Genomic DNA, 25346 nt, shown 5'->3' with positions numbered 1-25346 from the left:
ACCTTGGTAGGGGATGTGGCTGGAGATGGAGGGGCTGGAGCCGGTGTGGGGCAGGGTGTGAGGTGGGACTTCCTCTCTGCTCAGTGGCCATCGCCACCCTGTCAGGGGTGAGGTCAGCAACCAAGCTGCTGGAGCGGAAGCCCTGAGGGTTGGGCTCGAGTTGGCTCTGTGCCCTTGAAGTGTGTGTTTTTCCATCTCCTGCACTGAGTACTTTGCCCCAAGGGAGGGGAGTGCTGAAGCCAAAGGGGCCTGACGCGCTGCCTGTGTGGGCGTCTGCAGCTCTGCTCAGAAGCAGCCCGTGGCCACATCTTTTCCCCCGTCTAGTGCTGTGCTGCGGAGTGGAGTGGGCAGGGCCAGGGTGTCCGCTCAGCCTGGGCTGGGGCATGTGCCGAGGCGGTCATGGGAATTCGGGTGGCCACCTGAGTAAGCACCAACAGTGGCTGACATCACCCCACCCAGACCACACCCCAGGCCTCTGGGTCACCTCTGCATCCTCAGATCGAGTCTTTTCCCAGGTCCTGGCTGCCCTAGGTCCAGTGCCGAGGTGTGGTGTGGCGTGGGCAGGGCCGGGGTGGTCGCTCAGCTCAGGCTGGGGAGCGCAGGACAGAAGCAGACGCTAAGGCAGACCTCTCCCCTCCCTGCCTGGGGTCAGCCAGCACCCGTGCTCCTCACCAGCGGGGAGGCCAGGCTTCTCCAGCCTTGCCATCTGTCCCAGCGGCTCTCCAAGGAACGAGAGGCTTGTCCCCTACATGCAGGACCCCAGGACTAGGATGCCCTGTCTGTGGCTCTCACACTCACTCCGCAGGGCTGGTGCCGGCCCCGCGATCTCCCTTCTCCTCTGGGTCCCCTCCCGGGGGCACAGGGCCCGACCCGCGGCTCTTCTTCCCGTCCCACCCAATTACGTATGTCTGCTTCTCGCAGCCTTGGCTGTACGGCCACCGTCCTGCCGGTTTCCAGCTAGTGTTCAGGGAGGAGCGCTCCGTGTGTGGAGGTGTCTTTGTGGAGCTCACGGGGAGGTGAGCTCACAGCCCCGCTTCCCCACCTCGGCCTCCTCCTCTGTGTGCTCCTGTTTTGTGACATCGCTGGCAGTGAAACCAGCGCTGTGGGGAGTCTCACCCCGTGACCCTGGGCAGCCGGGCTGTGACCGTGGCCCCCAGAGCCGGGGCACCGGGCCAGTCCACACCCTGGTCTTTCTTCTTGAGTTCCCCCAGCGCACATGGACAGCCAACTGGGCCAGTCGAGAAGCTCAGACTCAGGGGTCCAGTGGAGAAGCCAGAACTGTCCTGAAAGGTGCAGGTGCTGGATTTGAAACTAATCTGCAAAGGAGAAACGAGAGAGCTCAGGCGGCCGGAGAAGAGCATCACGTGAACGTCCAAGGCCAAGGCTCACCACCAAGAAATTCTTTCTGAAAGTAAACGCATGCTGTTTATGCTGAAATTAAAATAAAATTCTCATTTTAACCTCGACAGCATCTTCAGAAACAGCCCACTGCAAAATCTTTAAATAAGTCTACGTAGATTTGCTCTGGTTTCCAGGAAACCTCGTTTAGTTATGTCAGCCTCTCTCTGCACGGCGTTCAGGTCCGTTTTCCTCGCTCCCTTCCAACACTATGGTTCTCCCGCTGCTGTCACACATCGTTCGCTTTTCAACGTGGGAACGATCTGCGATAAACCGTGAAGTGAAAAACGAACGACAAACACGACGCGAACCGTTAAACGCACACATGCGCACCACGTGTGCACAGCCAGGGGACCACGTGTGCACAGCCAGGGGACCAGATGGGACAACCCAGGTGTGCTGGGTGCCCCGCTGTCCCGGGCGCTTGCTAACTGCAGGACCCGCTGTGAGAACGTTTTGAGGGCTCCGCTGTGGGGCCCATTTCAAAGGAGTGTGACCTCCCAAGACCTTAGGACACTGACACCACCCCCCTCCATACTTGTGCTGTTCGAACCTTTCGTCTCTGACGACACCCGCCGTGGTACCTGTGGGCCCCAGGCTCTGGGGTCAGAGATGATACCGGGGAGGAAGAAGGAAGAGCAGATTCTTTCCTTATTTATAATTTCACGTTTTTAACAAATATATGTGGTGCAGTGCCAACTGAAACACTGTTTTTCCACATGTTTTCACAGACACAGATGCACTTCGTACACCTATGATGTGATAAAACACATTTGACTTTCACAGGCGAGCTATCCTTTCAACACCTTGGAATATTCCTTTAGCGAAATGGTCCTGTCTTTTTAGGTTGCCGTGGTGGAGCAAGGCTGCTTAGTAAGTACCACGCGACAGGGCGCTAGTCAGCAACGATTTCTAACGATTAGAAATCTAACGATTTCCAGGCACCTCCTGCATACCGCGTGTTTCACACACCATGTTTTCAGTGGCCGTGAACGTAAGAGACAAGTGACGGCTGTAATGAAACAGAGCACTCTCTCCTCAAATGTAGAACACAAACTAAGCAGGGAAAATTGTTTTCTGACTCGAGAGAAATTTACACGCCAACACACACCAAAATACACTTATGTCATATCTACCAGTGGAAGTTCAATGGGTGTGGAGGCTACGATTTCAACCATCAAATTTTATCAGTCTGGTTTTTTTTTTCTTAAAAGATAATGGTTAAAGTTAGAGAGCTGTAAAATTTGATCCCAAACGACTTTTGTTTTTCTCCGTTCCTGTGTAATTCATGTGCTCTGAGAGATAAGCTTTCAAATAAAGTTCCACGTTGCTTTGCTTAGTTAGAGGTGGGCTAGTAGCAAGACCACAGACCACGGCAAAACACACGCACACCAAGAGGCGTTCCAGCTCAGGGTTACGGTTTTAGTTCCAGCTTTAAAAAGTAGGTAAAGCGATATTTCCAAAAGGATAAAAATACCTTAACTGTGTCCTTTTAAATAAAGGTGACCTGAGAAGTTAGGACCCTTGAATTCAAAAGCTCTTGTTCACTTTACTGTTAGCCACTGACTTTCTAAAAGAGAAACAACAAACAACTGGTAGCACAGGGCACGCTGGGTAGGGGCAAGTCCCCACCGAGAGACACCGCTGCCCGTTGCGGGCCCCCCCGCCATCGCCAACCTCTGCGAGCAGGCCTGGGAGTGCGGCGCCGGCCGGCTGCAGGGCTCATCGCCGCGCTGACGTATCCCGCGGGGCCCGGCCCAGCTTCATCTCGGGCGGCCGCTGCCTGCGGGATCTTCACAGCACCTGTGAGCCTCTGCTACTGACACAGCACTTGAACACGCCAGTACGGGCGAAAGGAAAGCACACAGGTGCCGAGCCTGGGCTCTGGTTTCCCCATAAATGGAAGGTTCCCAATCAGCTAGACAGAGTAACCTCGAGGGACTCACTCAGATGGCCCACCGCCTTCCGCTCTGGCCCGGGCTCCCCCACAGCCTCAGGGCGGCCTCCCCCTGGTGCTTCCCCCCTAGGACTCAGAGGCTGCAAAATCAGGTGCGTGGGACAGAGGACGGAGGCCGCCCCGGGGATACTTGCCGCTGAGCAGAGGCTTGTTGAGGGTGTACAGGGCGGGCAGGTCCTCTATGTTGGAGATCCGCTGGTACATGGCCCTGGAGAGGTGGTCCCCGTGGTAGAGGCTGCCCAGGATGATGCTGGAGAAGTAGATCGGCTCCACAAAGACGCTGAGCAGGGACCCCTGGATGCCTACCACGTTCCACCTGGAGGCAGAGGGACAGGCTCCTCAGTGCGGCCCCCCGGCCCGCGCCCTCCACAGCGGCGTGCTTGTGCGGCACCGCTCGCTCTGGGCAAGTGTCAGCCAACTGCGAGAGGGCGGCGGTCAAAAATAACCCGCTTCGCAGCGTGAAGTTTTCAAAAATCTGCTTAAAAATTATCTTCTGCAGGCACGATCTTTGCCTTTATGTTTCCCACGATGACACATTTACTGAAGATTAGCTCTGAAAAGGTATCAACGAGCCACGTTTCTGGTGAGAAAAATCAAAAGGAAATATAAATCTTTATTTTATGACTTCTAATAAATACAGAGGTAGCTGTAGAGGAGCCCCCGGGGACCGGGAACTGATTCTTTTCTGCTCGCGGGCGGCGGGCCGCCCGCCCTGACCCTGCGTTTGGCTGGCGTGAGTGAGCCCCGCCCCCGCCCCGCCCCCGCCCCGCCCCCGCCGCCGTCACACCGCCAACCCCGCAGGGCTTCGCTCTCGACACCACGAGACACGCCGCGGCCCGAGCCCCGACACACAGCCGGAGGGCCGCTCTCCGCGCCTTGGGAGTCCCGTCCAAGCCCCCGCGCTGCCGGGAGCGGAGTCTGGGCAGCCGAGGGGCACAGCCCAGGCGCCCCTGGAGCCCGCGGGCCGTCCTACGGGGACAAAGCAGCAACAAGGCAAACGTGAAGCAAGAATTAAAAACGGAGGGAAGTCAACCTGAGGGAGGGCAGGGTGCCCAGGCAGACGGTGGCTGCCGACTTCAGGGAGGGTCCCGGCGGGGACGCGGCCAGGCAGACGGGGGGCAAGCGACGGGGAGGCCGGCCGGTCCCGGGGGAGGGGCAGCAGGGGCTCGTCCATGTCAGGCGGGAGCCCAGCACCGGACCCGCCGCGCCCGCAGCCCCGACGGCAGGTAGGAGGCCGCGGGGAGCCGGCCCGCACAGCACGCGTCAGCAGTACGTGGGGACGGGGCTGAGGCTGGGGGCCGCCAGGCCCTGCCAGCACTGGGGGCGCGAAGGCAAGGCCCAGGCTCCGCCCCCGGAGCCCCGGCCCGGCCCGGCGTGGCTCCACTCTCACCGGCTGCGCCGCCGTGCCCAGCGGATCCGCGCCAGTACGCAGGGCGAACGGCCCAAACTCCTGAGCTGCCCCGCCCGTGCCCCGTGGCTCGGGCCAAACCCCCGTCACCGGCCCGCGGCCAGCAAACCTGCGGGACCTCCTCTCGGAATAGATCGGGGGCCGCCGCCACGGCCTCTGCTGGACCCGAGTCAGCTCACCTCCCCGCCCCGTCCCACGGGGAGCCCAGCAAACACGCCCCCACCCCCGGGGCCCCTCCCGCCTGACCCTGTGGAATCCAGGCCAGGCCACTCCTCAGCGCAAGCCCTCCCACCCACCCCATCTTCTCCCCAGGAAGCGCCACCTTGCCGGTGCCCGCCAGCCTGTCTGGCCTGGTACCTCCCCCCCAGGCCCCCCCCACCCCGTGCTGGGCTGCGCGGCCGCAGTGCCCCCACCTCAGTCTCTGCAGAGAGCCCCTCTCTCGGCGGCCCTCCCTCAGCCGCCACCCGAGCCCACCTGACCCCCCCGCATCCCCCTCCCCCTCCCCGCCAACCTCCTGCGGCACTTACCGTGCGCCGCCACCCGCCCTCCCCTACATACACTCCACGTGGAGGGGGACTGAACTGTTTAGTTCACTGGAAATACCCCAGCACTTACCCTACGCGCCTGGCATACACAGATCAATACGTGCTGAATGGACAAATCCTCAGATTGCTACATCCCATCCCTCCCACCCTCTAAAGAGGAAATTAAAACACACGTTTTCCTATCCGGTGAGGAAAAGCATGAAACATTCGGTGCTTACAAAAACCACAGGGCACCCTTTCTTATCAGAAAGCTTCTTCTTATCAGAAGCTTCTTTGTGGGTTTAGGCCATACTAAGCTGAATTCAGACCGCTGGGGCAAACTTGAAAACAGCGATCCTGCAGAAACCTATACTTGTTACAAGCCGTTAGCTCTGAACACGTGCTTCGCGGAGAACTCCAGGCGCAGTTGCTCTGCGGAGGCCCTGGTGGGCAATGGGAGCTGCCGCTCCCGCCAGCGAGCCTTCCGGGACCAGCGAGGATGTGCACGCGTAGGGAGCGCGCCGCCCTGCAGCCCGCCGCCCCCCCGGGCAGCCCTCTGTGAAGACTGGAAACCGGCCCCAGCCCACGACCCCGCCTCTCAGGGGCTGCAGTGCTGGCGCCCCTGCACACAGGCGTCCCTCCTGCTCCGTCACTTCTCGGGGTCCGGGCTTCAGAGCACGGTCGTGCTGTCACGCGTCCCCGGCCCAGCTCCCCTGTGCCGACCTACAGCCTTCCCCCCGATCCCGGGGGCCACAGCCAAAACCCCGCTTCACCCTCCTGGCCCACCTCTGAGTCTGCGCCCACACAGTGAAGGTGGCGGACCCCCAGAGCTCTGAACAGTCAAGCTGCTGCCCTCGGGCAGGTGGTCTCTGCTCCCCCCACCCCCGGGCTCAGCAGTGCCGAGAACTCCCTCCCTCCCTCCCACGCCCGGCCCAGCTGACAGAACTCACCCAGAGGCGGGGAGCCCCCCGCGGGCCCCTCCCACCCCGCGCCCCACGCGGCTCCCGGGACTGCCCTCCAGATGGAACCCGGCAGCAGGGCTCCCCTCCCCCAGCCCGGCCCACCGTGGCCTCACTCCAAAGCCCGCCCACTGCCCTGTCCCCATCTGGAACCATCTGTGGGAGGTGGCCCTGCCCCTCTGTAAGACCCACGTGAGCCCTCCCCGCGCCTGCTGCGGGCCTTCCGTAGGGACTGGACGGCCCAGGGGACTCTTCCCTCCCCCACGGCGGGGACGGGAGGGGCTTGTGAGCAGCTGGCCGCCTCGCGGCGCCGTGCGGCCACTTGGTGGCGTGATACTGAGCGGCTAGCCGCTTTCAACCAGGCCGGGTGCACGCTGACCAGGCGACTCGGGAGGCAGGGGCTGGTGGCCAGGGGACCCAACCACAAGATTAGAGGGGGGGTCCGGGAGGGGAGAGGGGCTGGGGTTGAGTTGATCTCCAAGGACCAAGGAGTCAATCTGTCCGCATAGAGACCCCCGAGGACGGGGCTGGAAGCTCCCCGGGCTGAGGGCTGAGGGGTGCGCCCCCCCTCCCACGGACGCGCCTCCATCTGGCTGATTGGTGAGGCTTCCCAGCAACCTCCTGAACCCACGGATGCTGGGTCTGGGACCCTCGACGTGCAGCCGAGTCCGGGGTGTGTGGGAACCTGGCACCCAGTCCCAGCCCCGTGTCTGAGCGGGGGCAGCATCACAGGCCGAGCGCTAGCCCTGGGTGGTGGAGCCACGGGGGTGGGAAGGGGGCAGGCCCGGGCACTTGTCCCCACGCTGTCCCTTTCCTCCTGCCTTGCGTCGGCTTATTCTTCGAGATGACGACCGTTGTACACAGTGAAGGCACAGATCTTAAGGGCTTGGGTCCCCGCGTTCTTTTTGTTTTTGTTTTTTTTTGCGGTACGCGGGCCTCTCACTGCTGCGGCCTCTCCCGTTGCGGAGCACAGGCTCCGGACGCGCAGGCTCAGCGGCCACGGCTCACGGGCCCAGCCGCTCCGCGGCACGTGGGATCCTCCCGGACCGGGGCACGAACCCGCGTCCCCCGCATCGGCAGGCAGACTCCCAACCACTGCGCCACCAGGGAAGCCCAGGTCCCCGGGTTCTGACTTTTATGTGCGTGGGTGGAACCCCCATTTCAGTAAAGATGGAACGTTCACAGCCCCTCAGCAAAGGCCCTTCCAGTCCATGCCTCTGACTTGCTGAGCTGTGGGAATTATCTTTATAAACCTTTTACTGGTTTGTGAGTCAGATCTCTTTTCCCAGCGTGTGGCTTTTCTTTCCAACGTATCTCTGGGGGGTTGGTAAATACGTTTTAAAATTTCAGCACGGTCAAATTGAGTCACGGTCTTGTTTCTCATCTGGGCTCCCGGTGCCCCGCTGAAGAAGCCCGCCGAGGTGGAGGCCCGCCGGGCACCACGGTGCAGCCCCGGGTCTTTATCTGTCGGCAGGTGCCTCTGCGCACACGGCCCTGGCTCAGGATGGACTCCCGCCGGGTCACCTTGTCCACGCGTCCCCCACGTGGCACAGACCGCAGCCGCAGCCCCACGCCACTTCCCTTCTGAGCAACAGGGCCTCCACCCCCCGCCCCCGGACGGCAGCTAACCCGGGCCCCTCCGCAAGGAGACGCGGCCGCACGCCACGTCCTCGGTGGTGAAACGCAGTCGTCCCGCCAGCCCGAGCCGCTGGAGTCCCGCCCGTCCGGCCCTCCTGCCGCTGGGGATTTGGCCAGCTCTGGGCACCGGGGAGACGTGAGGACGGGCGACACGGCGGCCGTGCAGGAGGACGGAACCCGGCCTCGGGGTGACCAGCCGACCACAGCAGCTCCGGGTGACCTCTTCCCAAACTTGATTTCCATGAGAGATCGATAAACTCATATCCAGTTACGTTTCCTCCTCAGTGTAGGCGAACCTACTCGCAACTGGGGCACCATGTAGCCGGACGTCCCTCTCCAGGTCTGTGCTCTACGACACCTCCCTGCTGCCTTTACCACTCAGCTCGACGCGGTTACTTTTCCACCTGAGTGTCAAGTGCTATGAAAAATGATGAGATTTTGATTGAAGTCATAGATTTGGAAAAAACCGATCAAACTATTAGAAGTACAATTGGATTCGGTGTAAATGTGAGTGTTTTTATAACTGAGGATGACTTGTCATTTTGTTTTCCTTCCTGGTCTGGTTTGGGGATACAGGTGGTAGGCAGCCCACAAAATGAGCTGTGGTTCTTTCCCTACTTTCCTCATCTGTAGAAATGATTATATAAACAGGGATTGCTGCCCTCCCCGCCCCCCAAATGCAGAGCCTCTCACAGAAAAGCCTCCTGGGAGACCTGCATCCTCTTTCTCCACAGCCACCTCTTTGACTTGCTTCAATTTATCTATTTCTTGGGAGTGGGGGGGGCTGACCGGTTTAATTAATGGCTAGAATTCCATTCAAATTTTCTACCTATGCTTGAGTCAATTTTACAAATGTACACTTTTCTAAAAAGTTTTTATTTCATCTCAGTTTTAAAAGATATTGGTAATGCAGCGTCCGTACTTCTCACTGTAACTACCTGAGCACATTTCCGTTCCTACTGAATCCCTGACCACCTGCTTTTCTTCCCCTAGTCTGGCTTGGCTGGGCCTTGTATCTTGGTCAGACTTGCCCAAGTTCTGCCGATTTCATTACCTTTTTCAAAGAAGCAGCACTGAGTTTCGTTGCTCCTCGCTGCTCATCTCCGTTGCATCTAATAATAATTTCTGGTCTTTATCGTTTTCTTTTCCCTACTTATTTGGATTTGCTCTATTGTTCTCTTTCTGAACTCAGTAGCTGTGGGGCTTTCTGTCACTTACTTACAACCATTTCCTAACTTCCACTGCGACCTCTTCTTCTGCGAGCTGCTGAGGGGTCGCTGAGACACAGCGCCCGGCACGTGGTTAGAGCACAGGGTTTGGGGAGTCCTGATGTTTATACACCCCTGAGACCACCCCAGAGTCTCCTCACACCTTGCTCTAGACCTTCCTCCTGCCCCCTCCTGCTCTGGCCCCCTATCCCTGGGCAACCACTGATCTGCTTTCTGTCACTGTGAGGTAGTTTGCACTTTCTGGAAATTTACAGACAGGGAATCACACAGTAAGCACCCCTTTGGTCTCCCATACTCTGCACAGCTATTTTGTGATGCGTCCATGTTGCACTGACTGTACGTCGCTGTTTATTCTGTCCCTTGCCTGAGCAGTGCCCCGTGGCACAGACACTCCCCCTGCTTAGCCCTGTGCATAGACTGACAGCAGTTCGGGCTGCTTCCAGCTTTTGACTTGTACAGGGAAGCTGCTGTGAGCACTCCCGTGTGGGTCTCTGTGGACACTGCTTCCCCTTCTCTCGGGAGACGGGAGTAGAATGGCTGGGGCACACGGCTGCCAAGCTGTCCTCAGAAGCGGCTGCAGCATCGGTCCCCAGCCCGGGAGGATGGTGCTCCAGCTCCTGGGGTCCCCGCCGCGCCGGGCAGGGGTCCAGCCTTAGAGTCAAGCATGTGCCTTCACAGCCCTCTTGCACTCCCTGTGATCAACGATGTGGAGCGTCTTCTCGTGTGCTAATTTGACATCTTTTTTGGTCAAGTGTCCATTAAAATATTTTGCCCATTTTAAAAACCGTTTTTCCCCCTTGTTGGATTTAGAGGGTCTTTATATATTGTGGATACAGGTCCTTTATCAGATACATGATTTGTAAATATTTTCTTCCAGTCGGTGACTTTATTTCTCATTCTTTTAACAGCGTCTTTCAAAGAAGCAATTTTTAATTTGATGAGGTCCAACTTATCACTTTTTCCTTTCATGGAGAGTGCTTCTGGTATTGTGTCTAGGAAACTGCCTATCCCAGTTGCCAGGATTTTCTCCTGTTTTCTTCTAGAACTTTTACACATTTAGGTCTATGATACATTTTCAGTTAATTTTTGTATATGGTGCAAAATATCAGGTTCATTTTGTTTTGTTTTTACATAAGGATGTCCAATTTTCCCAGCACCACTTGTTAAAAAGACTGTTCTTTCTCTACTGAATTGGCTTTGAACCTTGGTCAAAGATCATTTGTGACTGACAATGAACATGTAGAACTTGAAATTAAAAACACAACACCATTTACATTAACACCTCCCAAAATTAAATATTTAGGTACAAATCTAACAAAATATATTCAAGATTTATATGAGGAAAACTATAAAACTGACAAAAGAATCAAAGAACTAAGTAAATGGAGAGATATTCCATGTTCATGGATAGGAAGACTCTATACTGTCAAGATGTCAGTTCTTCCCAACCTGATCTATAGATTCAACACAAACCCAATCAAAATCCCAGCACAGTATTTTGTGGATGTTGACAAACTGATTCTAAAGTTTATGTGAAGAAGCAAAAGACCCAGAACAGCCAATACAACACTGGAGAACAAAGTTGGAGAACTGAGACTATCTGACCTCAAGACTTACTGTGAAGCTACAGTAATTGTGATATTGTGATTCATCAGAAAAGTATATTTGGTCATTCAGATGACCAAAAATATATTTTTCTTATAGGTATTTGGTCTTTCTGGGGTTCCTGGCTCATAGCTCCCAAACCCTTGGAATTGCCTAAGTGATTAGAGCCATAAAGCTGTCTTATGTTAATGAGGTGAATTCTGTCACCCACCTAAAGATGGGGGCTGGTTGTCTGTGGAGCCAACTACATGATTATAGAAGGTGGGAACTTTCAGTGCTGCCCCCCCGATCTCCTGGGAGGGGAGGGGGCTGGAGGTTGAGTTCAAATACCAATTGCCCATGATTTTAATCAACAGTGCCTTTGTAGTGACGCCTCCACAAAAACCCAAAAGAACAGGGCTCAAGAGCCTCTGCCCATGGAGACCCCACCTTCATCCCCTCAAGGTGGCCCCCGAAGCACCCGTTTAGAACCTTAGTCCTTCAGAGGATCTGTGGAACACATGAGGTAGGAAATGGGGGCGAAGCGCAGGTGTGCCTGGAAACGGCAGCATGCACCCCAGGTACTCGGCGGGGGGGGGGTGCTTACCGCGCCATCTTGTCACTGCAGGACATGGTGAGCAGCCGCTCCCCTTGCAGCACCCCATCCCACGTCTGGATGCTGGCATTCGAGCGGACTGGGATCGTCCCCTCACCAGACTCTATTTTCGTCCGCAGCTGTCCTCGGGCTTTACGATTTGGATGTCTGTCTGCTGGTTCTAAGACAGAAACATAAGATCCTCTTGAGAGGGTCCACCGGTGGTTGACCATATACTTAACTCACTGAAGAGCACATCTAACAACACCCTATCGATTCAAAATACACTTTGCACTTATGTGTGCATATGTTTATGCTATATACACATAAGATATGTGTGTACAATGTAAGTACAAAAAATTGGACAGGAGGGTATACTACAAACCAAATTCATGAAGCTGGTCTCCTTAGCGGCTGGGAGAAAAGAGGGCTTCCATTTTAATCAGGATGATTTACTTCTATCATTAGAAACGAGCTGAAGCAGACAGGACAAAATGCTAACGTTTGCTAATTCTCGGTGATGGATATTTGGGTATTTGCTATATTTCTTTGCTGTATATTTAAATTTTCAAAAATAAATCTATAATGATGCAGAAATAAATTCATAGGAAGCATTCGCAAACATCCAGAGTGATTATCTCTGCGTTATATGAATATGGAGTGATTTACATTTTCTTTTTGATGTTTTAAAAATATTTAGCAACTTTCTACAGTGGGTATATGTTGCTTTTATAATCAAGAAAAATAATGTAATCAAATGTTCTATTTGGAATAAATCATGCTTAACCTTGTGCGAAGGGATGTGGGTACAAACTCCTATGAAACAAGAGCACTAACAAAAGTGAGAACGAGGGAGGATGGAGGGCATGTGGTGGCCACCAGCCTGCCCTGCTTTTCTAATTCGATTACACACTCATTAAAGTACGACTCCCCAGAAACATGGATGATGACGTACACTTCCAATTCAGAGAAAATTATTTTTACCCAAATTTAAAAACTGAAAACAATTTTGATCTAATATCCTCACTCTATCCTAATTTCTCATTAGAATCCACATTTTCATTCATTAAAATTTCAACTTATGAGAAGAAAAACCTCACGTTTTTATATATTCCTACCAGGTCCAAGGTTGAAATTTTTAAAGAAGAAAGGATATTAACGTAGGTTTATCCTTTGCTCCGTTATAGCACAGTCGTGAACTTTTTTGAGACACTGTGGCCGGGGGCGAGCCCGGTGCCATACCTTCCAGGACGGGCTCGTGTGGCGAGAAGATCCTGGCATCTCCACAGGGGGAGGTGCTGATGTACAGATGGAACCGGACGTTCTCCTTCAGCTTAAATCCTCCCCGCTCGGATTTCTCAAAGATGGATCTTTTTTGATCATCTTTGCTACTGAAAGGAAACAAGTTGCAAAGCTAAACTTTAAAGGTGATACAGTCAAAATTTAGTCTGTCAGGGCTTACGATGATTTTCAAAGGCCAGCGTTTTCAACGGCGTAATAAGCTTGGACTGGGGTATTTATTTTATACGTTAATGATAATTAGCACAGTTCCTGTCTGCTCGCCAATGGGACAGGCCATCAACACGCAAGTAACCTCTCCTCCTCATTCGTGACCACAGAACAGAAAGGAGGCGTGTCAGCTGCGGCCTGTGGCGAGAGGCAGTCAGGTCCACGGTCAGCCATTCCGGGCACAGAGACTGGGGCAGCACTGCCCACCGCCCCGGCACTTAGTTCTGCATAAAACGAAAGCTCGGGGTCTGAAACACAGACACGGCCCCTCTGACTACACGCGTGGCGTGTACGAACATGCGAGTGTGTGTGTTGTAATTCAGCTTCACGGGGAAATGGGATCCAACCTCACTGTTACCCAGAAAGTTACGAGGTTGAGAATTTTTCAGTGCTTACAGAAGCAGTGGAAAGTTTTGCAATACATTCTTATGAGAGGACAATTTTAAAAAACCCCAGAAAACAGCTTCCTTTACTTATTTACTTGCTAAACTTACTTTAAGTAAAGCTCAAGTTGCGTGTAAAGAAATCTAAGCAAGGATCTTCGCGATATGATTTCTGCGTGGCAGTCGTTCAGCGCAAGGCCGCGATCGCTCATGTACTCCCCGTTAATACACTTTGTTCCTGTGGAAACGCTGATCACCTTGGCATCCTTCACATCTGTGCCTGAAAAACAGGAGAGAAATCGTTCCTCGCTATTCCTTGCCCTGCCCGGCCTGACCCGCGTTCCCAGGGACTGACCTGGGAGACGTCAGCTCATTTTCACACCCTGCCACTGACCCTCACCTGGGCGCTGCTAACGGGCCCCCCGAGCCTTGCTCTGCACATTCTGGGAGGGTAACCCTCCCCACTCTCGTGTGTAAAGATTCTACTTGGAAAGTTACTTCCCCTGGAACGCACTAGGCTTTTCTTGAACACTCCCCAGTGGACACGGGGGACCACTGTGTACAGGTAGACAGACTGGCCCGGTAATGAACCCTGGAAGTAACATGAAAGCACTGCAGAGGCTGGGAGGCCTGCCTGACACTCACCCCGGGGGCCCAGGAGTCAGGCAGGGGGCTGCCAGTCTAGCGGTCTGGCACCGTTTAGCTGCACGGGGAGGGAGTGCGGCCGTCAGCACTGGGGCTCCTCGGGAGCCATCACTCTGATATGCAGGCGTCGACAGACAGACCACGTACGACAGGGTACAGGCCCTGTGCGCGGCCTGTCGGGGAAGGTGCCTCCCTTCCCTCCCATGTCCTCCGAGGCCCATCCTACCACCGTCTCCGTTTGCAGATGAGGGGCCTGAGGCACAGGGCCAACAGAGCCAGCCTGGGGGTCTGAACCAGGTCTCCTGGCGTCGGGACCACGTGCCACACGCAGTGCGGTGCTGCCCGCAGGCGTGAACCGTGGCTTCGAGCGGAGGGTCCCAAGTGCAACACACGCTCCGGGGCAAAATGCCCCCACGAGGTAACGTGCCCCTTCTGAGGCAGTTAAAACACCCGGATGAAAACCCACAGGCTCACTCACTCCCGTCACCGGGAAGCGCAGAGCCTCGCTTAGGAAACTACGCCACCCAGCGGCATACGCGTTCACCTTTACGTGTGCACAAGATGACAGCAAGGAGACGGAGGGAGAAGAGGGAGAAAATACAAGCGGCGCATATCAGAATAAACACCGAAACCCCAGTTACTGTTCAGAGCACTCATCCTACCCGTCAAGACAGCTCTCAGCTGTGCCAAGGTAAAGACACAGCAAGAAAATGAGATCCTGCCCTCTAGGGCATGGAGGGCGATCAGTGCTGAGGATCACAGAGTCAGGTCCTGCCCATGATCACAGGTGAACCACGCCTCAGGAGACAGGGACGGGCAGTCGCCCCATGGGAACTGGGGTTGCCCCTGCCCGTCGGCTGTAGACAGATCAACCACCCGCCACCGCCCCCCTCTCTGGCCTCTTGGTGGCTTCCTGCACGCAGCAGGCCAGGCTTGGCCAGCTGGGCTGAGCAGATGCTCCGAGAAGAAAGGGACGGCCCCAGACTCAGCCCCAGGGAGCAGAGGGCCCTCCCAGCCACCCCAGGGACGCAGGCACTGGCCGAGGCCGTGCCTTCCTGTTCCCAGGAGGGATCCACGGAGACGCTGCTTGGCGGACTCACTCCTAGGACGTGGGAAGAGAACTCGGGGAGGGCTCCCTTCACTGCTGGGAACTTAGACACAAATTTAACAGGGTTTCTTCTGCTATCCCAAAGCGTGCTTTACCCCCACAGATTTTCTGCTTTTGCTAGGGCTTCCTCTCTCCCCTGTAAAAGTCACACAGAAACTTATCCGGCAGCATTAACATTAACTGATAAAGCAGATTATGTCCTACTCTCAAGTGAAGTAAGAACTAACGGCTCTCCTGCAGGTTTCCAGAGTCGATCAAGACCATTCACACAAGATTACAGGGATCAAATATTAATATAAGACTCTCTGTCCAAATGAAAAACTTAGCTTACAAAGATGTACCTGTAGGGGAAAAATATAAGCGCAGTTCCTCTATTTGCACATGGTAAGTATTGCAAAGGAGAATGAAAAAGTGACCTCCTGCTGGCGTCACAGAGACTTTTCTAGACTGAAAGCATTTTACCTTCATTAAGCATGAAAACAGGCAGGTGGACACACCAACACGGTTACCTGTTGTCATGACGATTCCAGCAAGAACTTTCCTGCGCGCGTGGGGGGCGGCGAAGTTGTCCGTCAGGTCCCCAAACTTCTCCAGAACCAGGCGGGCCACGGCATCGGCTAAGACCTGCGGACCAAGCAGGGGGTTAGCACTCCCCTCGGGGCCACGTTCTGGGGCCTCTCCTCTGGAACCACACAGGTAAGTCTGGCAAATGAGTGTGTGTGTGTGTGTGTGTGTGTGTGTGTGTGTGTGCGCGCGCGCACGTGCACGCATGCACATTTTTTCCTCTCAGACGTTCCTTGGAAACAGACACCCAAGGGCGTGCGAGTGTCTCTGCGGAAGGACAGCTGGAGCCCGACCACATGGGAGCCAGCACCCGAGCAGGTGAGGCCTCCTCACACCAGCCCTGCCCCGGGGGAGGGACCCAGGCCCAGAGGCGAGAGCGCCTGCCTGCCCGGTCAGCCCCCTCCCACCCTCTGCGGCTCCGAGTCCCGCAGCCACAGCCCCCCCGAGCGGCAGGGCTTCCGGAAGAAGTGAGATCACAGGAGGTGAGGCCCAGTCAGCTCAGGGCTGGCGAGGCCCCGCGGGGGACACGTGGGAAGAGAAAGGGGAGGTCCGAGGGGCAGTCACGTCGCAGGATCACTAAGCTCACGGCACCTCCCTCCCCAAGGCGCCTGGTCCACGTGTGTCTCAGTGATGTCAACATCTAAAACTAATCACCGTGGCCCAGTCACTCAGAAACCAGCACCGCTTGGAGCCTGTAAGGGCATCTGTCACTTAGATCGAATGACACCAGAATGCACCGGAGGCTACACGTGTACCGGGCAAGCGTAATGGGATCTTAGAAGACTTCTAGTCGCGCACTTCCAAGTCAGGGAGCCACCGGACTCAGAAGCAAACAAACGCATCGGTGAGATTTGGGACATGGTCCTACTTTCACAGCTGACGATTCATCTTGGACAGAACGGACCCTTGGTGTTTGGGGAAACGGTGCCTGACGGGAGGTGTGTGCCAGGAGCCACGCGGGACCCACGTCCCGCCAGCTCACACTGGTCTGGAGTCCCCAGCTGGGCCCTCAGTAAAATACTCGCAAATGGACAGAACAGCCAGCTGTCCTGAACGGTGGCTCTTCTCTGGGAAGAAGCGTCATCAGGACGTTTCCACCTGCCACTGCGCCAGCAACAAGCCCCAGAGGACGGTGCTCAAGGCCAAAGGCACAGAGTGTGGCCAGAAGGGCAGGGGACGGGGCCCCACTCTGCACCCTAGACAGAGGCACGGCGGTCGGAGGTGTGCGGGCCGGAAAGCTAGCGAGGCCACCGACAGAAAGTCAGGATGTGCCGTCACACGGTGGCGACGATGCCCTCCGGGCGGGAAGAGAAGAACAGCAGGAGGGGAAGGGGAAGCCGGAGGCAACAAAGGCCGCTCCACGCAGCGTGGGGCGGGGCTCCGAACTCTCGGGGAAAAGCGGAAAAGCGTGGAGTCGGGCACTTGCACCGACAGCCTGCGCCCGGGCCAGCCCTCCCGCCCCCCGAAGAGACTGGGCGTGAAGCAATCTCCCTCCAGATTCGGGGCAGAAGTGATAACAAAGGGTACACGCTCTCAAAGTCAGCTCGAGGCTGGGCCCCGCAGGACGGCTCGCTGCAGCCGGGTCCACCAAGTTCACTGACAGGCTGCCCTGCACACACCGTGTGGGCAGCGCCGTCGGATTTTAAACGCTCTGATGCCACCGTGAACGCCAGGGAGGCAAAACGCCCCGAGACCAGGGATGGCCACCCCACGCCCTTCAAGGCTTCCACCCGCAAGACGGTGGGACGTTTCACCCCCTCTAGACCGTCCGTCCGTCCGGAAATTCCCAGGGGAGAGGGCGTAAGGACTGACCCTCTGGAGGCCGGCACAGGTCCCGCGAGGAGGACGCGACTACTTCCTGAGGCTCGGCTCGGGGGCCGGGCGCCACCCTGGCGGCCCTGTGAGCGCGGCGGGCTCGGGGGTGGGGGGCGCGGAAGTGACGGCTCCACTTTCCCAGACCTGGCTGGCCTGGGCCGCAGAGGCCACCTGGGCAGGGCAGAGACGGGCCCGCCCCCCCCCCCCCCCCGAGCGAGGCTCCAGCAGCCGGGGGCTCCGGTCACTGCTCCCCGCGGACACCGCAGCCAGGGCGGAGGCCGGCTCCCAGCGCACGCGCACGCGCACGCGCACGCCTCCGCCAGCCTCCCCGCCCCCCCACGCAGGGGTCGCCCACGCGGAACCAAGCCCCGGGGGTCACGGCATGGCGTGAGTCCGGTCTCTTCACGTGAGTGCCAGTGCTAAGCGAAGACAGGGCCACTGGGGCTCAGGCCGAAATCCTCCAGCAAACAGTAAAGCCTGCAAGTAAAAAATCCCTTGGGAACTAGTGCCACCGATGTGCAAAATGATAAACGGGCTAATGGTTCTCATGAGTGACATTAACGAGAAGTTAATACACGGGAAGCGGTTACTTGGCTCATAAAAAATCAGCGAAATACTTTGAATGTGTTACTTTATACCGCTGCTGTATCCGGTTGCTTTAAGCGAAAGAAAATAAATTTCCTTTTCTGAAAACTGAGAACTACTGGTCCTCTCGGGTGACAACTGCACGGAGGTCACAGAAAGGCAAGACGGAAGCCGGGTTTCCTGAGGGGACGTGGGCTGTCCCGTCAATTTGGAGCCCTTCATTTTTTCTCCTCAGATCCGGGTGTATTTTATCTTCAAAGTGACTAATATTTTGGCAGAAAGGAAGAGAGAAGAGGGTCCGACTTTCTCCCTGAAAGAAACATTTTTACAGTGGACCAGAGTAATTTTGCATTGCCAGGAAAAGAGGCAATAAATGGCCGAAGAGCTCTAGGGGGCTGAGATGACAGCTGGCGTCGTTTCCTCCCTCCCTGTCCTCAGAGCCCACCTGAAACAGCCCCTCTTCACCTGACACTTCACCCTGATATTGCCCCTTCTCGCCCCGTCCAAGACCAAACTAAGAGGGGTGCCCGCCCCCGGCTGAGCGGGGGGGCCACAGGGACCCCTCGGGAACTCCAGGTGCCGAGCGCCCCAGGCACCTGGCGGGCCCCGACGCCCCGGCCCTTCCGGCGTGTGCTCGCCACCGCCGCGGCTCGGCCTCTGCCTGGACGGGACCCGCGAGGCGCTGGCCCTTGACCCAGACTTGGCTTTGAGCTGCTGACCCGCCAGCCTCACCTGTCCCGTACCTGGGTCCCAGGTGGGGCACGGAGGGGGGACCCCGCTGAGCTGGGGCAAAGGTGCCAGGGCTCCGGGCCTCCCTCCCCTCCCGTCTCCTCCGCGACAGGCCGCCGGGGGCTGGGGTCGCCACGGGGGCAGGCGGCACGGGGAGGGCCCCTCGGCGCGCCCGCCCTGGGCGGTGCCGACCACGCCGCACCTGACGGCCCTGGCCCGGCTTCGCGGCGGCCCCACAACCGGCACGGTCACGGGAAGGCCGCCCGGCGGCCGCACGTACCAGGACCTCCCCGCGCCGAGGACGGCGCGACGGGAGGACACCAGTGACCACGGCAACCGCACCCCGTGGAAAAGCGAGAGCGAGACGCGGCCGCGCTCGGGCGGCTCTCCTCACCTGTGGCGAGTGCAGCTGGAGGCCCTCGCTGGGGACGGGCTGGCGAGACGGGGTCTGGTCCAGGCGCAAGTTAAAGACGGCGGCCAGGGCGGACTGCGCGGCCCGGGCCTTGGCGAGCTTTTTGCTCCTCCCCGAGCCTTCGAAGAACTGCCCGTCCACGACCACGGACAGCACGAAGTTTTTGGCGTGGCTCTCCCCGCTCTCTGAGAGGAAGTCATACTTCAGTCCCGGGCGCAGCTCGTTCAAGATCATCACGGGGTTCTTCCCGCTCGGGGGTGGGAACGGCGGGGGCACGGGGAGGGGTGGCTGGGCCAGGCCGGCAGGCACGGGAGACGCGGCCAGGCTGAGGTCCCCACTCGAGCTGAAGGAGTCGTCGCCATTGGCGCCCAGGTAGAAGGGCCCGTCTGGCCTGTCCGGGGTCTCGAAGCCGTTGAAGAGCGCGTCGGGGAAGTCAGCCTGGTCGGACGTGAAGTCTGCGTTGGCGGACAGGCTCCGGCCCATGGCCAGGTGGGCCTCAGAGGCGTTGGGAAACTGGACGAAGGAGCGCAAGGCCTTCTCGGCCGCGTGCAGCTTGGCCTTCTTCTTCGTGGGGCCGGAGCCCTCGAAGACCTGCCCGTTGACCTCGACGGACATGACGAAGAGGGGCGCGTGCACGGGCCCCGTCTGCGACAGCAGCGTGTACTGCAGGCCAGGCTTGATCTCGTTGAGCTGCATCAGCGCGTTCTTGGGCAGCGCGGGCCCCGGCGCCCTCCTCCGCTTCTTCAGGCGGAACTTGGAGTGGCCGTTGCTGCTCTCTTCCAGGGCCCGCTTCCTGCCGGCGCCCCCGCCGCCCCCGTTGGAGAGCGGGGCGCCCTCGCCAGGCCCCGGGGCGCTGCCGTCCTTGGGGGGCGCGCCGTCCAGACTGCAGTTTTCCTTAACATCTGTGCTGCTCGAACCTGCGGTGCCCAGAAAGAGTAACTTACAACGCCTTCGTTGCAGGATCTTGTAAATGCAAAATTTATAGATCCCTTTATCGCCCTTTGTAACTGGTTAAGTGATGTGTGCTTATACGTTTTGTTCCTGGCTGCATACGTATGGAGCTGTGCCTTTAACCACAGAGCTATGCACCTAAATTGGAATAATTGGAGTAATTTGACGTTCTGAGAAATAATAACTAAACCTGTTTCTATTTAGTATCACGGACTGCTTTTGCATTAAAAGATGAATTTTTAAATCATCTTTTTCTATGAGAATATTCCAAAGCATCTAGAGGAATTTTATTCAAGTTTATCAAAATGTGGGATGATAAAGTAACCCGGAAAGACCTTACATTAATAAATCTAATATCAGTGTTGACAAATGTACACTTTATCTTAGCATTTTCTTCCTTTTCAATGCCACCTACTCTCATACTACACTCATGTTGGGCTTTCAATTGCAGCCTTTCCCAGAAGAGAAGACATTATTTAAAACATGCATTCCCGAGTTGCTTAGTTTTTCTGGTTTAAAATATGCAATTAATATGTGCAGTTATTTGGTTTGGTTCGTGGATCTTAGAAAACTGCTTATGTAAAGTATTCTGGCCTTTTAGAAATTATTTTGAAGGATATAGCTTCACTTCTAGTATTCATTTAACATTTTTTCATTATGTATGGGGACTGATTTGCCTCTGAATCCTTAATACATCCCATGATAGAAAAAAATATATAAGGCTAGATAGAAAGACTGACACTGCAGACGGCCACGGCTCCGTAACTTCCCAACTGAAGGTGGCACCTTTGCCTTTTTTAGAAAAACCAATATTTGATGGGTTTACAGAATAATTTAGTTATCCTACCGTTTAAAGGTAGTTTATTTTTACAATTAATAAAGATAATTTTAGAACTCTAAAAGTTCATGGCAAAATAAATATGAGTTTAATTGCAAAAAGGGGAATAAAAAAGCATTCACTCTCCCCTTTAAGTTTATCAGATAAAGCTTTTTTAAAAAGAAAAGAAACTCCTTGTTTTCCTGGTTAGTTTGCACATGCTGTTGGCCGCAGGAAGCTCAGGGGTAACTATCACAGGGCTTTACAAAACTGTTGACATGAATGTACTCGAAGACCTACCCCTAGTTTCTGAGAATCCACGTAAGTCTTTTAAGCAACGGAAATACTTTTCACAGTTGTGAGCCAGTTTACAAGTACCCCCAAACGGTGGCCCTCGGTCCGTTTCTACTACATAATGGGAAAGTAGATCCTGACTATGCTAAGGAAACTGAAAAAAACCAGTGAAGACGCTCATCGGCCCTACCCACGGGAGGGGGCTTAACGCGGCAGCAAGTCTGCAAGTCTGGGTCACCGGCCGCCGGTGCCCCGCAGTTCAAGCTCTCAGGTCCCCAGCGCCGTCACTACTCAGCTGAGATGTGAGGACAGGCCACGGGAAGGCTGCCACCGCACCGTGGCAGAGATTGGGAGATGGCCGAGCTTTCCCTACAGACTTCGTGCCTCCTACGTGCTCCTGACACACACCACTTCTCCCAGTTGACAAAGCTGACGGAACGGACGCTAAATTTTCATTTATAACATCCTCCAGCAAAAGCTCAATAGGTTACTCCTTTCGGGGCTCAAGGGAAACACAAGGTTACAAAGGGTGGGGCGGGGCAGGACTGAGATGAACAGACGCGCAGGAACGTCACACGCTGCACGACTGCCTACGTTTTGCCGTTACCGCTGACCAGAATTATCACTACAGAAGTCAGATCACGATAAATATATCCTGACATGCATTTAATCCAGTGTTTATAATCTCTGGAACAAACAAATGCTTTCTTTTAAAAAATAAAAACAATCCGTATTGATTATAGAAAAACACACTTTCTATAAGACAGTTCACATAGATTCTAAGTTCTTATTTGCTTCAGAAGCATGGAAATACTGCTCATGTTCTACTTTACTAAAAATGCTACTATGTAAAGGAAAATAAAACACTAAAATTGGAGAAAGACCTCCCACTATCATAACTCTTCTTAAAGAGATGCTTTCTCTTTCCATATCATGCTACTTTATTTCATAAATGTGAATATTAACCATGATAAAAATTTTCCATCGCTTTCAAAATGGTAGAAAATACAGGACTGGCATTTCAAAGTTTCAGCACTAGAACCGACAGTTTATCTTTCCAGAGAACATATTCAGAAGGATTCTTTCCCTGGGTAAGAGACTGCCGGGTCAGTCTGGGGACAGTTATACCCCTACACACACTGTGACGTCTCCCCCCGTACCTGATGACCAGTGCCGCGGTGACGGTGGGAGTGGGCCGACCCCTGAGAACACGGGCTGGGCTCCAAAAAGCCTGAGAGCGGCTGTGCTGGGGGCAGCGCCACGGGCAGCCAGAGGCCTCGGGAGGAGGTGCTGCCACACGGGCTGAAACCGCGCCTGTTCACGTCTCCTCACACCTGCGTCCCAGGAATGACCTCCAGCCTGAGGGCACACGACTGCGGGGTCACCCAGCAAAGACCCAGCAACTCCACGGCACCCACTACACTCGTGGAGCAGAACCCCCCGCTTCTGCGTGCAGACAAGCCAACTCCGAGGCCTTGGCCGTGGGTTCTGGGTGAGGCCGAGGGAAAGTGCTGGACTGCATCCTCCTCCTCGGTGACCGTTCGCCACTCACACCTGCGGGTTCCTCCCAGGACCTCTCAACACGGACAAGTAACAATGCACATTACACACATACCAGAACACTGATGTCTCTGTTGTGACTTCCCTACTGAAAGCTCCCGACTTCTGCGGGAGCATTTAACCTTATGCAAATGCTCTGCTATCCGGGATTAAAGACAAAACAGAATAGAGAGGTATGTTCACTGAACTCTTCATCTATGAACATCTGTGAACCATGTTGAGAGGGGGAAAGCCGAGGCTCTCTGCCCCTCCGTCCCCTGCGTCCCAGAGGGCAGTGTGGAAAGGGGTTTCAGGCCACGCCGGCCCGAAGGCCCGTCAGAGTCTCTGGAAACAAGATCAACAGACCCATATGCGAGTGTCCTTCCTTCAAAATGCACGGACAACCCACCGTATTTGAAGGGAAGATGTCATGCACTGTCACCCCAAATGACCAATCTCAAAGGCTGTCTCAGGTTTACACAGATGGAAGTAGGACCACGATCGTGAGAACCCCACGCAGTGACGGAGCACGAAGCCACGCGGCTTTATGACACGTGCACCTGGAGGCAAGCCTCCCCCGCTTCCAGCCATGTGCGTCAGGACCCCAGGACGACAGCAAGGAAGGAAAGTCCAGACAAATGGCTGTAAGGAAATGCCCACGGTAGACACCGATAGCTACTGTAGAGATTATATAAACATTAAACACATGCCACCGTCAACAGTCCGTATCGAAGGAAGAAAACCGCCCTCCCCAAGTTGGTCCCATTCAATAAATTTACAACACTGAGATTTTAATAGAAAATTAGCCACTTGATACTATGCGATAGGCCTAGATCTTACTCATGTTTTCTTCATCTTCTACATCCATGGCAAAATACTTTTGAGGGTTTCTTGACTGGCGGAGACTGTTTCTGTCTGAAAGACAGCAAGAAAATGACACTGAGTGTACCAGTCATATGAGGCAAGTGTCCTCTGTGGAAAAAAGCGCAGAACAAGGACGGTCAGGCCTGCCGTCTGGCCAGGACATTCTGATGTTCCCACCGCTTCAGCGTGGTACAGGAGCCCCAGCGCCCCCCCAGGGATCCCGGCCGGGACTCTGCTGCTGGGGGGGGTGGGGGGGCGGGTACCACGCAGGGAAGATTTCCGGCCACACTGCGGAGGACGGCCTGGGTCCCGGGGGTCAGGAAGGGTGACGCGTTTAAATCTCAGAAAGACGCCTCGTCAAGACAAACCCCAAACGGAACTCCAGCCCGTCCGCCACGCGATCTCTGTTCTGGGGAGACTTTGGTTTGGGTTATGAAATAAAGCTGTGGAGCAAGAACACGCCACAGCACACTCACCCTCCTACCCCCCTACACCTTGACCGAGAAGCGTCGCACGGACGAAACTAAAGAGGACATGACTGTTCAAATCTGATCCGATTTCTTAGCCGTGTATAACTTATTATCCTGTCGTCAGGAGAAACCACGAGAAATCCTCAAAGCACAATTATTCCAATTACATAATTACTGACAAATGTAAGAGCTTCCTCTTCCTAAATACCTTGGCTGTACTTTGCAGCGCTGCACTAACACATGATCTGTAATAAAGAATCCCATCGGGCTTCCCTGGTGGCGCAGTGGTTGCGAGTCCGCCTGCCGATGCAGGGGACACGGGTTCGTGCCCTGGTCCGGGAAGATCCCACGTGCCGCGGAGCGGCTGGGCCCGTGAGCCGTGGCCGCTGAGCCTGCGCGTCCGGAGCCTGCGCTCCGCAATGGGAGAGGCCACAACAGTGAGGCCCGCGTAGCGCAAAAAAAAAAAAAAAAAAGAATCCCATCAAACTGCCATTGAGGAAAAAGATCTGCAAATTCTGTAGTCACATTTGTTTTTACAGAAATTAAATGTATATTATAAATCAGTTAAGAGGCAAATTTATTGCTTTTAAGAAAACGGTGACTAAAATTGCTAAACATCCCCCTCCTATAACATATATGTAGACGTTTCCAGGACAATCGTCTGTTAATGACACTAACTCTCCCGGTATATCTGGTAAACGTACAGTTAAGTGAGTTAAAAGTTAAATGAGTTTTTAGTTAGACGCCTCTATTCCAGAAAGTGTTCCAGATGGTTTTTAAAGCATTAACATTTTATATGCATGAATTACTTCAACGTCAATTTCTGAAAGTTTATTATATGAAAAGCACAGTACTGGATATTACAGGAACCTAAAATGAATCAGACAGACTACAACTGAGAAATTTAAATAAAAATATTGTCTGGATGGCTGATTGTATTAAGGAATAACTTTCAGTCATTTCAGGCGTGGAACTAGTGCTTATCTTTTAGTGATATATACTGAAACGTTTACGGACGAAATGATACCTGGGATTTATTATTATAAAATGATCCCACGTGGTGGGGGAAAGCAGATACGGATGAAACAAACGAGGGGCCACGGCCGGTGATGCGGGTGCCGCCTGCTGGGTGCTCTCGGGCTCACCACAGAATCCTGTTTGGGTGCGTGTTTTAATAGTTCCACTATGCAATGGTTCCAAGGAAAGTAGTTTCCTTGAGGTCTGGAATGGGCACGAGTGCCAGACCGCCCCATGCCCTCAGGGAGACGCAGGCGCTGCAAGGGTCGTCTGGGCCACGGTCAGGGCGCGTGACGGTTAAGCTGACCCTGGAGGAGGGGGGGGGGGCGCACCCTGAAGCCCGGGAACAGGC

The 25346-nt window shown here is 55.1% G+C and overlaps 1 protein-coding gene across 4 annotated transcripts in view; it reads right to left on the bottom strand.

Annotated features, from left to right (window-relative positions):
* The window catches only part of ADARB1 (adenosine deaminase RNA specific B1), a 117323-nt gene that overhangs the window by 17972 nt on the left and 74005 nt on the right, over positions 1-25346 (bottom strand). For 3 of the 4 annotated variants that reach the window (XM_067035271.1, XM_067035269.1, XM_059065378.2), the window contains exons 3-9: positions 23484-23558; positions 19025-19959; positions 15447-15561; positions 13296-13464; positions 12535-12683; positions 11305-11473; positions 3490-3671 (exon numbers count right to left, since the gene is read on the bottom strand). In XM_067035271.1, coding sequence (XP_066891372.1) covers positions 3490-3671; positions 11305-11473; positions 12535-12683; positions 13296-13464; positions 15447-15561; positions 19025-19959; positions 23484-23511 — 1747 coding nt within the window. In that variant the 5' untranslated portion in view covers positions 23512-23558. The remainder of the gene's footprint in view (positions 1-3489; positions 3672-11304; positions 11474-12534; positions 12684-13295; positions 13465-15446; positions 15562-19024; positions 19960-23483; positions 23559-25346) is intronic. The other variant, XM_067035270.1, reaches the window with a different exon arrangement.

This window comes from Kogia breviceps, chromosome 5 (assembly GCF_026419965.1).
Source record: "Kogia breviceps isolate mKogBre1 chromosome 5, mKogBre1 haplotype 1, whole genome shotgun sequence".
Taxonomy (NCBI): Eukaryota; Metazoa; Chordata; class Mammalia; order Artiodactyla; family Physeteridae; genus Kogia; species Kogia breviceps.
The sequence above is the reverse complement of the archived record's forward strand: the minus strand, read 5'-3'. Positions and strand labels throughout refer to the sequence as shown.